Below are 15,247 nucleotides of genomic sequence, written 5' to 3'. Positions count from 1 at the left end.
AGGCGAACGACAAACGGTGCTTTGTGCCCCCCGGGCGAGACTTAAGAAAAATGGCACCAACAAAGGCGCTAACCCCGTCGTGTCGTGTGTGGACTATCTGCAGGTTCTGCGTGGGAGACAAGTTCTTCCTGAAGAACAACATGATCCTATGTCAGATGGACTATGAGGAAGGGGCCATGAAGGAGAACTACCAATCCCAGGTTCGCTAGGGCCCGCGGACGGGCCCCGCCCGGCGAGAGGCGCTGGCCCCTCGCCGCCCCCTCGCTGCCCTCGGCACCGGGCGCTGCCACCGCTGCCACCAGCTGTGGTGGCAGCCACGAGCAGAAGGCTGTGGACGTTGTGGGGACGACAATGGCCTGCATGGCGGCTGGACAATGGGGGCGGGGATGCAAAGAGTTGTGGGGGGAGATGATTGGCGAAAGGAAGGTGGTGTGGGTGGCAGTTAAGGCAAAGGATAGTTGGCGAGGGAGGAGGTGATGATGGTCGTGGTGGTGAAAAGGACAATTGACACTGTTGTGTCTCATGGATGGCAGCAGGCGAGGTTGGGATGCGAGTGCAGAATGAACGAGGGATTGAACGAACTCTGGAGTTCCGAAGCGACGCGCGTTACGGAATCGTAAGGCGCCAACTGCGACGATTTCGAAGATGTGTAAATCAAACAAACAAACACTGTTAAGCAAAAATTTTATTTACGGGGACGACGGTGATGATAACGATGAAATGTTTCCGCGTTTTCAAAAGCTTCGCAGAATTTTTTTTCGCGATAAAAAAACGTACAGTGACCACTAAGCTCTCCTGCTGCATAAACAATAAACGAAAATGGATTTTTGCGCTTTGTGATTCGCAAAGGGGAGGGAATTTCGGAAACGACCAAATTTGTTATTTTAAGCAACTTCGCGTTGAGTTCAGCAACATGGTGGAGGACAAGAGTAGGTGGAGAGGTTGGGAGCTTTGTAATTTACTGGGGATTTGTTACAAAAAAGACACGGCACATGGGAACTGTTTTAAACGTTTTTGTATTTGCAATGCACCCAAAATCCACAAACCTTTTACCCCCCCCCCCCCATTTAAGGAGTAAAACTAAACAGTCATAGGAACGTTTCTGTTTTCCCTTTAGGGACGGGGTTTGCACGAAAGCAATCTCCTTGCACCCACTGCATTTTTCCTGCACATTTTTTTTGGGGGCGTTCACCACGTTTAAAAAAAACCACACTGGAATGAAAATAAAACAGACGGGGGGGGGGGGGAGGGAAAAATGCGTAAATTTTTTTATTTGGCAGGGCTGGGTATCTTTTGTTCGATGCACTGCTTAATTAATACTGTGCTGTGATTAAAATTGTAATACCTACTGTAGATGTAATATAACCAGATTATTGTTAAATACGAGCATTCTAAAATAGTGTTAATAGCTGCTGGTGGTATATATCTTTATACGTTGTTACTGCTTGGTCACGTGTGTCTGTGTAGAAGGGTTTTCCCCCCACGAAATTGGTCAGGAATACAAAGTCGCTCTCTCCCGTGCATTACTGAGCTATTTGTTCATACCCAAGTCCCATTTGTTAATCCTGTGGTAATTCCAGCCTTGACAATCCACAAGGCGAGCACGAACAACTTCTCACCGGGTGTTGCAGCCTCACCGAGTAGCGTTCACTTTACCCGTCATCATGACGACATTCCACATTTCCATGCCAAGGTCCAGTCTATCCATAGCACGGCCACTGTTAACTTCCTACAGAGAGTGGTCCTCGTGTTATCGATGCTGGGGGGGGGGGGGGGGGGGGCGATGGAGCTCGCAAATTTCCAACAGCGAGCAAACGGTTCCAATCGCAGCACCCCACTCCCTAGCCAGATATGACTAATTCATCATCATCATCATCGTTGGTCTTGTTTTATGATCCTGCGGCTTGATAAATCCACCAAGCTCCATCGACAGGAACCGAGTTCACCGCCACCGCTGCTTCTCCACAAACATCGGGCCCCGTGAGCGAACGTTGCCCACACTGTGGCACCAGAGCAAGTTTTCACACGTGTCCTTCACAAAATTGGGCATCAAAGTGTGGCAAAACATTCAGTTTGTAAGATTCCTATTTCGGTGTTTGTTTTCACAAATTTTAAGCCGATGAACACGGAGGGTAATTCTCACTTATTACGAGTGTCACTGACCAGTCCTGTCGGCTTGTTTTTGTTTTGTGGGTGGGTTTGTGTGTGTGTGTGTGCACGGCTGAGTACTTTTCTTTTTAAAAAGACAATTTTTGTGTTAATACTTTTTGAAATTGAAATAATTGCATTCATAATAACGTACTGCAGTCCAGTAAAAGTGTACCTTGTGTTACTGTTGCGTGGAGAGAGTTGGATGAATCTATCTTAAGGAGACTTTGGAATATTGTTACATAATTAGTTTTCTGAACAAGACAAGTAAAAAAATAAGTTTTTAAACTGCCAAGCCATTATAATAATGCACATTGTGCAATTAATGCGCAGTAGGTTCTTATATCTTAATGCCAAATTATAAAGCGAGCCTCATTTTGTTTTTGAGCACTTTTGTGAATGGGTCGTAATTACTCTGTTAGCATTTTAGCGGCTTCTGAAAATTTTGTTGGTTGTTTTTGGTATTAAATCACAAATCAGAACATTCCTGAGAACAATCTTGCGCACAAACCTGTAATGCCTGCAAAAGAGCGGCGCTATTTATTTTCACATTTTATCTTTAACAAAAATAAGTTGATTGAAAAGTCAACTTGTTTTAACGTGCGGCTGATTCTCAATCCCCGATTTCTAACGGAGCCCATCAAAACACGTGTGCCGTGACGGCGAGGACGATTGCATTGCTCAATGAACGTTTTGGCCGTAATTTGCATTGTGCCACATCAGGACTTTTTTTTTGTTTGCAGTGAATTTGTTTTGAGGAACAGATCTGATAAAAAAAACTACTGTCCGGTGGATTAAGAAAGTGAAAAACATTTGATAAAAAAACCGATACAAAAAAAACAAGAAAATCAACCGATACATTTCTTATTTGCACTTGAGAATTTAAAATTGCATTTACTTAGCGAACGATTTTGTCCAGATAAGAGATGCGGGCCAAGGCTCTTCAGTATTACAATGCAGGGATTCACGTGAACGGTTCGTGTTGTCTTAAGCTATTTAATCATATTAAAGATGTAAAGCCACTTGGAGTATGAGCCACCTAAAAAAACAATTCTACGTCGTGGAAAAATGTGAAAAGCTGCAAGTGGCTCAAGTGACAGATTTACTATACATTTCATTACCCGTGCTCAGTCCACTGCTGGATATAAACCTGCAAGTCACTATCAAACTCTGATCTCAATTTGTCCCAGTTTTTCACGAATCCATCTCCTTTGTGTGGCTGTGCTGCGCGCGTTTTCTCTTTTGTTGCCCAATGCCACACACCGACCAGAGGCCCTACCCTACCCAGTCTCATGGTTTTTTCCTAATAATGACGGCGATGACCAAAATGTATTTCTTCATGTCCAGTTCAAATGTATCAATGTCACTTCATGCTGGTTGTTGATTTCCCCTCTTTTAATTAACAGTAAACCATCAGGATAGTGGTTTGAGGTTGAGTTATATATATATTAAAATAAACAACATACCAAGGTGAACGCTAATGCACAATACACGTCGTCTGTGTGTTCATTAATTTTGTTTTTCGCACACGCGTTATCTCTCCCATGTTTCGTCGGTCTCGTCGTGTTGTTAAACATTCAGAAAACCGATAGGGGAATAGAGAGCGCACCCATCGATATCTGTACGAGTACCAACATTAGTTTGTCGTGTTCTCTCTTTCAGTGTCATGATATCGGAGGGCAACTGACACGACACGGGGTTGATTCGAGGCTCGTTATCGCGATTTGATATTGTGGCCGCAGACCGAGCGTTTAGAATGCCGTGTCAGGATGTTTTTGCCATCACATTCCTGTTTATTTCCTAATTGAGGGGCTCGCTGTGAATCCTTGTCCAACCAAAGTGGTGAGGGTTGGGCATTGAGTGGTTGAACGCAAGCAGGTGTCTCCCTGGTACGTTGAACACTTGAAACGTGACTTTTTATTCTCGCGGTGCAATATTTTATTTATCACGTGGAAGTATTTCAGCTTTAAATGTGAAATTTAAAAAAAAACGCGTGGTGTGCTCTCTCACGATTGGCCCATGTGTTTGTTGGACTCTCTCTTTTACGGTTTTTATCACTTTGGCTTTTGTTTCCTTTCAAAAAAAGTGTGTTTCGCCCAGTCGCTATCAACGGTACAATAAAACAAAATACATGAAGGTTAAAGCCAACAATTGATCAATTTATTGCGGTAATATTTAAACACGTGCACGTTTATTTTTATTTATTTTTCTTGCTTGTGAAAAAAAACGTACCCGTTTTGCTTCCTCAAACAGTAGATTGTTGTGAAACCACAGGGCTTAATTGCAGTCGGAGCTGTGTGGGGTTGAGCTCCAGAAAATATCTGACCAAGGCCCCCCCCTTAGCGGTTGTCAGGGTGGGGAGTTGCCCTGGAAGATATTCCATGAGAAATTAAGCCCCGATCATTTGTAATGCATGGGGGGGGGGGAGAGGGGGGGGCAATTCACTTCACTGCCGTTACTTGTGTTGATGACACTCGGGCGCAGGGGCGTTTGTGTTTAAAAAAAAAAAAACTTGGCTGTAAAAGAGCTCCCCTCATGTCAAGTTCCACAAGACCAACGCTCGGGTAACGAACTCCCGTTGCCGTGGTTCTTCGCGCCCCGAGGTTCCGGTTCGCGCAAGCGATCGATGGGACCTGCGACAACGCCACTGCAGTCCGAGTACGGCAGCTCGTCGAGTGAAATCCATTTACAATAACTCCATTGGCAACCTGTAAATTAGTACAAAGTGCCGTACTTGGGATTATAATATTGTGATTACTTTCTCGTGCACTAAACATATTTTGAGTACGAGATATGCTTGTCATTAGATAATACAATGCAGTACAAAGACCCCCCCCCCTCCTCTTCCCCTCCCCCCTCCTCTTCCCCTCCCCCCTCCTCTTCCCCTCCCCCCTCCTCTTCCCCTCCCCCCTCCTCTTCCCCTCCCCCCTCCTCCCCCCCCCCCTCCTCCCCCCCCCTCCCCCCTCCTCCCCCCCCCCTCCCCCCTCCTCCCCCCCCCCTCCCCCCTCCTCCCCCCCCCCTCCCCCCTCCTCCCCCCCCCCTCCCCCCTCCTCCCCCCCCCCTCCTCTTCCCCTCCTCCCCCCCCCCTCCTCTTCCCCTCCCGAGTCGACTAAGGGGAGGCCCTTGACCGGTTCAGATAATCGGCACTGGTGTTGGCCGTGAGCGGGAATCGAACTCGGGTCGCAGGGTCCGTAGCGCAGCGCGCTTAACCACTGCACTACCACTCCCCACTAGGCAGTACACACATACACGCACACACGCGCACGTGTGTAGACCGTTATACGCATTGACTGCATGGCACCGTGGTTAGAGCTCAACCAATTAGAAATGTGGGATTTGAAATCCTGATGGGGGTTGACTCGGCCCATCATCTCCACGATCGATATAAAATGAGTACCGCTTTGTGGGAAGTCACGTGGGTTGTCGAAAATGAGAATTTGCCCCGCCCACCCTAACGTGGAATTTCCACCACCGGCTCGGGGCCCGATGCCCGCTATAGTGCGGAGACGATTTGACACACGAGGGCAATGAGCGACGCGTGCAGTTTGCGGTGCTCAACATCCACGGTGCCAGGCACGGTGAATCGTTGAGTCAATGCAGAATAACAGTCGCACCAATACTGTGGGACCGACTTGCAATTTCTGAGATGGCAACGCCTCGATATTGCCTAAATCACCTTTGTCACTGTGTGATGCAGTGTTGGATAACACTCATCTATTGCCACCTTGGGTCTGCCACCTGTCCAGTCCGGGAATTGGCAACTGCGTTCAGGGTGGCAGGAATGAATTTGTACTGCGGTACACTGGCATTGTGTTGAATTTCATCGCGGTAAACTGCACAGTTTTGATAGTACACCCGAGTGCCGACTGCGAAATGTGAATGGATTTGGTCAACGGTGGAGAAGATGGGAAGCCTCGCGCGATACACAATGGGGGGGGCAAACACTCCTCCGCATTGAATTTGCCACGCTACGATACGTCTCGTTATCTGTAGGACAGTACGGAAGAATTCCCTGCAATTGCAATTATAGTACACTCACATTTATAAACTGATGTAATGTGTGTGTGTGTGTATATATATACTATTTCACGTGTACATACGATAAGTAATTTAAGTTTATAAGAAAAAAACAAATGTGAAAGGTTAATACAAAATATAATCCAAGCATTTCAATTGCGGTAGTCTCTCGTAGTCGAGTACCTGACCGAGTATCGGATTGCGCGAGGGATCCGGTGCAATGAGTAATCGGTAACTGACTACAATGTTGAAGCAACGCTCCTGCCACTGGATGTTTCATGACGTTCCCTTTGTGACCACACAGAGGTTTATTTTCTGGTAATCTCCTGTATATATTATATATGCTCTGCTTAATGCAGCTGATGTGTGTATTTGCACTGTATGTATTAAAATAAAAATGTAGATGATATTAAGTCGACTTTTAACGGAGGCTGAAAGTTTTACGTTGGGGTATTTCGTGTTTTTTTTCTTCTATATGCGGTAAATATATTTTGTTGCTGTTTGCTTTTGTTGATTACAATGTAAATGCTTAGCTGTTCTGTTCCAAATGCTTTATGCCGTGTATAAAGCGCAAGCTTAAAATAGTTAACAACAGATTCAGCTTCTGATCTGAATTACTTTTTTGCCATAAGAAAATAAAGGATTTTAAACAAATGTACACTCAATGATGATGTTTGTGTGTGTGTTTCGGATGCGATGGGGCAACAGTTCAGACACTGCTCTGGAGCTCACCAGCTCGAGCTCCATTCCCGGCGGCGACGTAACATCGGTGGCATGTGGTGTTTGAAACTGTCCTGGGCCTCCCTTGGGTCAGCTTGGCCTTAAATGAGTACCTGGTGTGGGGGTGTTAACACCTGCACTGACGGGACGAAGGTGGTTGGGCGCCGTGCTGAGCACACCGTACTGTTGTTTGCCTTGCTGACCTTAATAGGTGCTCGCTAACAGCACGTGCCCCAGTGGCCTACGAGGGTTTACGGGGGGATCTTAAATTGCTGGAGGGAGTGCCTGCGTTGTTGGAGGAGGACGAGGAGATGGAGGAGGAAGAGGAGAAGGAGGACGAGAGGATATGCTCACAACAACAGTGGGTGGTTAAAATACCAAATGGGAACCGTGGTGGTCACACTCAGAATCTTTATTTATCCTGAAGAAATCCGATGAGCTATGAAGCTCTTTTTTAACAGATGTCCTCTGCCAGTCACACTGGTCTGGTTCTGGCCTGTGATCACCTGCCAGCAGGCTTTTTTCCACACGACTTGGCCTTCAAGTGCACCTAGCCTGGCACAATTGCCGCCATTTAGTGCTGAATGTTAGCTGTTGTAAGTGCGTGCGTGTGTATAGGCACATGTAGCCGGATACACAGTAATTGGGTTTGTGTGTGTGTGTTAGGAATTGCAACAGAGTGGTTAATCAACTGCACGACTGCCCCAAAAACCTGGGTTTGACTCGTGCACACGATGCAAATCACCAGCTGTAACAAGCATTTAAGCCTGGCGTGTTAACGTGGCCTAAAATGAGAACTGGGGAGCCACACCACCCTTCTCGTTTGCTGGTTACAACTCTACACGTTCCTAATTGTAGGCTGAGTAAATCTTGCACATGCCTACGATTAGCACGGTTGGCAATGAACGGTGCGAAAGAAGTTCAACGTACAGACGTACATATTCAGGGACGGGATGTTGCTCCTGGCTGTCATGGTTAGCACGCTGGACTTGCAATCCTGACGCCACTGGCTCAATCTCTGGTTCAACTGAATCAAGGGTGAAAGTTTATTAAATCCCTCTGCATCTATCCACCCAAGAAGGGTCAATGTTTTTTTTTTTAAACTTAACTTTCGTGACTGCGGGAATTCATATTCTTGGTTCTTTCGGTAAGGTCACGTAGATAGAAAATAATAAAATAAAATAAATTGAAAATAATAAAAGCAAAAAAATCCACGACGTTTCGATCGCAACACAAGCGCCTGATGAAGACCGCTTGTGTTGCGATCGAAACGTCGTGAATTTTGCTTTTATTATTTTCAATCTAGTTTACATCTCTTGCTCGAATTTTATTTTATTTTCAATCTACGTGACTTTACCGAAAGAACCAAGCACAGTTCGTCGATCGGCGGTTCACGCGCGGTGGGATGAAGTGGAGGTACTCTGCAGAGGGGGCCCTCAGGAAGAGACTTCAAGCAACGGCCCTTCCACCAGCAGTGGCGCGAGGGAGAAATTGCAGGGCTGCGCCTTTACCCGTTTAAAGCACACGCGAGACGCAATGGCACGTACCTCGCGTATATTTGCAAGGCTTCGTTTGGTTCGTTTTGTTTTCGTTTTGACACTGCGCATGCAACAGCACATAGCGGTAATAAGCCACGTAAAGCATTAGTTGATAAAGTCGTACAGTACACGGTGTGCCAGTTGTGCACACTACGCTCATTCACATTTGAACATCATTATTACTATTGAATATGTGGTCTCTGGGTTGACACCATTAAGCTGCAAATAGCGTGTCTTGCACCGAGGCCGTGTGTGTTTTTTCTTTTGTGTGTGTTGCGTGTATGTGGGCGAGAGAGGATGGGGGGAGGGTTGGAGTGATATGAATTACGCTCCGCGTGGGTAATTTAGGCTGTGACTCAGCAAGACCTGCAGGCACTCGCTGGCCTTTTCCGAGTTGTAGATTTTTACCCTAGAACCTCAAGGCCGAGCAAGGGAGAGAGAGACACGGGATCACGGTAGGGAGGGGAGGGAGTCCCCTGGAGAAACCTAACGAGACGAGGAACGAGGCGATTGTTTTGAAGGCTCATCCATGGCTCACGCTGGGCGCGTCAGGCCCCCCCCCCGCCCCCCCCCCACCGAGCCCCCAACCACCCCCCACGCCTCCCCAACGCACGGCAAACGCAGGACCCGTGAGGCTCAGGTGGACATCTGCGAAAAAGAGCTTCACAGCTCATCGGATTCCTCCGGCCGAAATGAAGAGAGTCCGAGTCGGTCGACGAGTTCAGCAGAGCCGCTGAATTTCCTCTCTGCAGGCGACCGCATTAGGAATCAACGTAGAGTTGAGAATATTTGTCTGCTGTAAATGTCCACGTGGTAAGTCACTGCGTCGAGTTATCATTTGTGGCCAGGGCGCTTCTGAAAAAAAATAGTTTAGAGTTTATGATCGGAAGCTTCCTGAGTTCACATCCCGGCTCGGGGGTCGACACCTCAAGGTGTCACCACAACCAGTGTCGCTTTGTGGGAAGTCAGCAGCTGCCATCAACTTTTATGAACGACTGGGTTTTGATTTAAAGCTTTCGTGACTGCAGGGATTCATATTCTTGGTTCTTTCGGTAAAGTCACGTAGAAGGGAAACAATAAAATAATAAAAATATAAAACAATAAAATTCTCACGACGTTTTGACTGCAACACAAGCAATCATCATCAGGTGTGAAAATCCACAGCAAGAAAATTTGAAAAAAGTGGCGGTTTTTTTAACGTTAGCACCAGGGAGAGCGATTTGGCAGTTATTCAGATGGACGAGTCCATCTATGTTCGGAAAAGAGGAGGGGCAGACGAAAATAATGCATGCGGTCTGAAAGCCACCGTAAGCGTGAACAATCAATTAAGACCCGAAATGGTTTATCAAATCTTTCCAATGATTGCTAAGCCAGAATCCATCTTCTCGGTTGAAATTGTCTCTGTGTTTGTATATTTGGATAGCCTCATGAACGAATCTCTCATGGTGACTTTACCGAAAGAACCAAGAATATGAACGACTGGGCGTTTAAGGTTATCGATTTGTCGTATTATCTAGCTGTATAGCAAATGAAAAAAATACAATTACTTTACTATGCAAGTAAAAAAAATTAGTGTTTTAATATTTACGTGTTCCTTATTTATTTAGGGCCCCTTTACAACATATGCTACAGGCCCCGCACTAGCTTAGTCCGGCACTGGGTAGGACCCGAGTGTTGATGGAGAGGACTCTCGAGAGAGAGCCCCCCTCATTTGCACATTGCATTGTTTTCGTTTGTTGTTGCATCTTTCTGTTGCAGTGTTTTTTCTTGTCACTTGCAATTGCAGTGGCAGTTAATCCAAATTACAGTGATCGTGATGGTCCGCAGGTGAAAATAACAATTGTGTGAAGGTTTCAGGATGAGCGGTGGCATCTGTGGTTAAGGCACCGCAACATGATTCCAAACTAGAAAATCCCAACTCGGCCGCATCATCCTCGCAACCTCCGATTAGCACCGTTGGCTACGTACGGCGCGAAAGACGTTCGACATACATTCTACACATACATCCTCGGCTAGCTTTCCCCCACCTTCCGCTCCCTCCACTGTTCTTTCTGTCGCCGGCAGGGTCAGCTCCAAGATCTCCCACCTTTTCCACCACCGCGCCTCTACATTTCCTCGTGCTCCGTGACCCTCTGCGCTGCTGTTCTCACCCTGGCACTCGAGCTCACGGCAGGTCTCTACACAGCAGCGTGACTCGCAGCCTCCCCCCTCCCTGCACACCTCCGGTTGGCGACGTACCGGCGCGAAAGAAGTTCAACATGCGAGCGTGCGCCGAGGAACCGGCCCGTCGCTGCCCGGGCTTCATTGCTCGGTGGCAGCCCCTGCCAGCAAAACAACCCACACCGACTTTAAGGGACACGTGAAGGCCTCTGACCTCTATCTTCTAACTTTCCAGCGACACTGAGCTTGGCTCTGTGCCTCGGTGTCACGGTCATCGCAAATTATTGTTCATTTTATGAGCCAGGCGACCCGAGTTCGATTCCCAGCAACAGCGAGCATCAGTGGCGAATTACATTTCTGAACAGGTCCTGGGCTCCCACTTCACCAACCCACACTGACCAACGTGGATGAAGTTTGGTCATGACCGACAAAGCATGGGGAAGCCTTCATTCAGCAGCGTATTGACAGGAGGTATTTTAATTTAATAGAGTTTTTGGGTTTTGTATTCATCGTGGCCTAGCCCTGGTAAATTCCACAAAATGTTTTACAGTTGGATCCCATGTTTGTTATTATGATGGGTACCGTGATGGACATCATGCCGAGCAGCACAACGAAAAACATCGGGGGATTATAGGCCACAACCGCTAAGACCTTCGCCAGGAGTGTTCTCGTAAATTGTGCTGAAACATCGAGTGCTGTATTTGGAAAATCACTTTGGCCAGTGGTGAATGAGGAGGGCGAGTTAAGATGAACTCATTGACGTGGCATTGGGAGAGCACTCGCGTGGTTTTTTCTTCCGAGGTCATTCCCCTAAGCCGCGAGGTCACTGGAATGCACAATTCGTGCCTCTTGCCTTGTCTTGAGAAGCACAAATGGGATATAATTGCGTTACAAAAAATACCCACGTGCCTCAGTGTAACTGCATTTGCAATTACAATCGGACCTTTTCATTAGATGGCTTCCTGATGAAAGGCGAATGGATACAATAAGATCCACTCTCTCTCCCATCCCAGGCATCTTAAACAAGGTTCTGCTCTCTGCTCTGTTTATGGATTGGTTTTTTTTTGCCTATTTATCTGCCTCTGGTGCAATGTATCAATGGGGCTTTTTAGTATTGGCTTTACAATGCACCGAGGGTTTAAGTCAAACTCAAATCAACTTCCTCGCTCCTGTGAAATATCACAATGTCAAGAAATTAGCTGCGTGCCATTTCACACTTTCACCAAAAACAGGAGAGATGCAGCCCCCCTCCGCATTGCGTTAGTGAGAATCACACGGTGATAACGTATTAAAATAAGTCAATGAGCTACATCGAGGACAACGTCACACTGGAGAAAAATAAAGCAAAAACTGATTTTTAAAAATGGGTGACATGTTTACTCTACTTGAGAAGTGAGATTATGAATATTGTACAATACTGTGCGCGTTGGGGGGTCGGGTTTGTGAACACCTCTGTGAGATCATGAAGGTTACGCCACAAACAAGTGCTGCACTGGGTATGAGCGGCTAATTGGTCTTAGCGGATATGTTGATGGTTGGATATGTGATGTTGTACTTTATGAAGATCATCATCAACAGCAGCAGCAGCAGCCATGGTCAATCCACTGCTGTATCGAGGGCCTCCCCATGATGTCACCGTCCCAGACAGTCTACTTTTGCCACATGAGCTGTTCATTTGTGAAGCTATGTTAGACATATGTGTAGGTACATCCACGCAAACAAGTTGGGTGATACTTAAACCACAGGGTTTAATGATATTTTGCACGTGTTCATGTAATACATTTGAGATAATGTTCAGATGTTAGAGAGTGTAATTCTTACAAAATTGCACCTCGCAATTGCTGAGGAAGCACAGAAAAGCGGGAGGTCAACCAGGCGGTGAGCCGGCACCAACACTTGCCCAAACTGTGTGGTCCTCTGTTTATTAAGACGTTTTAATTCATTTATTCAGTGTTCATGCATAGATTGTCTGAGTTTCCTCCCACATTCAATACACTCAAAAAGGAATTGCCCAAAAATGAGCGTTTAGACATGATGTTACCATGAATAAATTTGGTATTTAAAAAAGACAATTTCAGAGAATAATTTAAAATCAATGGAGGACATGAACGGTCCAGTATTGAGAAAGAAAGAGTAAATTTTGATAATTCTATAATGAATGACTAACGTCGTATGACAACTCAGAACATTATCTCTAAACACATACGCCGCTAAATGTCAAAAAACGTTAAAGTACATTTGTTGTGATGCGAGTCGTCGTATTACATTCTAAATACGAAATATTGGATGCAGCGCAACCCCATAGCCAGGATATTAATTAACGAATGTAAATGACTAAAGAAAATATGGATTTTAATTTCTAACGGGAATTAAAAGAATAGTGACATTTAGGCTCATCGCTGTTTACCTGGCGACCGGGTTGAAACAGCATGGAAAAATTCTGACGATAATTTTATTTCAACCGCATTTCGCCATTCTAAATTGGCAGCTGTGGTGCACGTGTCATCCCTTATGGCTTTATTACTGGTAATGGGCGGCTCTCTATGTATAATTAATGTTTTATTTCCTATGACCTATGCAGGCGCTAATGGGCCATATTTTAACATGTCAGATTTGGCATGCCGGTCGGCTTGACGCAGCGGAAGGGCTGCGTAGTGGGAGGAGAGGTGGCTGGTGCATATTAAAATAAGCACAGATTACCTCTATTGCCGGTCCCTCTAGAAATGCTAGTTGGACTTTACTTGCCAACACTTTTACTCGTCCAATAAATTAAACAAAATTGGACAATGCTCCTCAGCTTCTGGCAGCGGAGGATTTACACAAATTATCAGCGTTAACAGCCAGAAAATAAAATGTCCCTTTTTTCTGCCAATTTTTGTTGTTGTTTTTATTCCAGGCCACTCTGGCAGAAAATAAAAAAAAGAATCTCATTATGCCACTGATTACCCCTAAGGCTATCCGATACAGAGCCACTTTGTGCTTGAGACGTGGATTCAAAAGAACTGGATTCGTGCTATGACGTGGGTAAGTGAGGGGAGAATTGTGACGCCAATCACAGTGAACACAATCAAGCTTAAATTTTGATTTAAAGCTTTCGTGACTGCAGGGATTCATATTCTTGGTTCTTTCGGTTAAGTCACCACGTAGAAGGGAAACAATAAAATAATAAAAATATGAAAAAATAAAATTCTCACGACGTTTTCACACCTAATGATGATTGCTTGTGTTGCAGTCGAAACGTCGTGAGAATTTTATTGTTTTATATTTTTTTATTATTTTATTGTTTCCCTTCTACGTGGTAACTTTACCGAAAGAACCAATAATACAATCGAGGAAGTTTAACACGAAGCGTGACCGCAGTTCGTAGTAAGCTGACACAGTTCAACTTGGATTTATTTATTCTTGGTTCTTTCGGTAAAGTCACGTAGAAGGGAAATAATAACATAATAATAAAACAATAACATTCTCACGGCGTTTCGATTGCAACACAAGCAATCATCATCAGGTGTGACTTTACCGAAAGAACCAAGAATATGAATCCCTGCAGTCACGAAAGCTTTAAATCGAAATTTGGCTTCCTTTGTTGTGGCTTATATATGCATACGCACATAAGGAAACGCTCAGAATGAATCAACTAAAATTGATGCATTCACAACCATTGCATTTGTTCAATCAAAGCACGTATTCTTTATTCGAGAATATAAAAAATAATATCGAGGTATATATTTATATATATCACCCTCCTCAATTACCAAGCATGAGGCAGTGCCAATCTCTTTTGGCAGCCCCAAGATATTGGTGGGAATTCCACATTCTTATGTTAGGGGTCAGTCTCCCACGGTCGTACAGGATGAGCGCTGCACATGTTATTTAGCATCATCAAGTCACTGTTTACAACCGTAGCTGAAACTTCTTACACTTACCCAAACATTTTAACCTTTAGACGAACACCACAGGATATTATCGTGTTATTACAATACCGATAACTTTCCAGCCCTCACGATGGCTTTCTTTTATGAATGACTGGTGAAGGCGTAAAACATATACTGTATTTGATACACTTTTAATGATCACCAAAGGATTGTTTGGCGCACAAAAGTGTTATCGTACCAAAGTACACACACACACACACGTGTGTGTGTGTGTGTGTGCGTTGCGCAACGTTATTCATGGTGAGCGCAAGCGCAACAACGAGCGCGCCCCGTGCACTCTGCAGCCCCTGCCCTAGCACCAGACTAATTGCCGCATCATTTGCCTGGTTAAAGGTGTCATCTCACACCTACGCGGCGCGAACGTTGCACTCAAAAGCGCTAATTGCCTTATTACTGATATTTACATAAATGTGCCCCTGTGGTCACGCCAAGCAAGGCTGGAATAAAGGGGAGGGCAAAACTCCTGAACACCAAAAAAAACTTGAAAATAACATTTAGGCCGCTGCGAATTTTGAACCCCCCCCCCGAAATAAAGAATGACATAACAACGCTAATAAGTGTGGAGGTCTGCCAAGGCAGCGGAACACTCTCACTCACATCGGTGGCAGCGGCGACTGATTTGCAACCGAAAGGGGGGTTTCCCCCCCCCCCCTTCTTCTTGTTGCGTTGTTAATATTTAAAAAAAAACTCGGAGGAGGTACAGTTCGTTCTGCCCAACACCCACACGCCACT

The 15,247-nt window shown here is 45.5% G+C and overlaps 1 protein-coding gene across 10 annotated transcripts in view; it reads left to right on the top strand.

Annotated features, from left to right (window-relative positions):
* The window catches only part of LOC116939879 (LIM domain only protein 3), a 167,848-nt gene extending 163,557 nt beyond the window's left edge, over window positions 1–4,291 (top strand). For all 10 annotated transcript variants that reach the window (XM_032948845.2, XM_076065283.1, XM_032948850.2 and 7 more), the window contains one exon: window positions 104–4,291. In XM_032948845.2, the coding sequence (XP_032804736.1) occupies window positions 104–209 (106 nt within the window). In that variant the 3' untranslated portion in view covers window positions 210–4,291. The remainder of the gene's footprint in view (window positions 1–103) is intronic.
* The last annotated feature ends 10,956 nt before the right edge of the window (window positions 4,292–15,247 follow it).

This window comes from Petromyzon marinus, chromosome 7, assembly GCF_048934315.1.
Source record: "Petromyzon marinus isolate PM22_M1 ecotype Great Lakes invasive population chromosome 7, UKy_Petmar_22M1.pri1.0, whole genome shotgun sequence".
In the NCBI taxonomy this organism is placed as follows: domain Eukaryota; kingdom Metazoa; phylum Chordata; class Hyperoartia; order Petromyzontiformes; family Petromyzontidae; genus Petromyzon; species Petromyzon marinus.
This window is presented reverse-complemented; position numbering and strand designations above follow the sequence as displayed.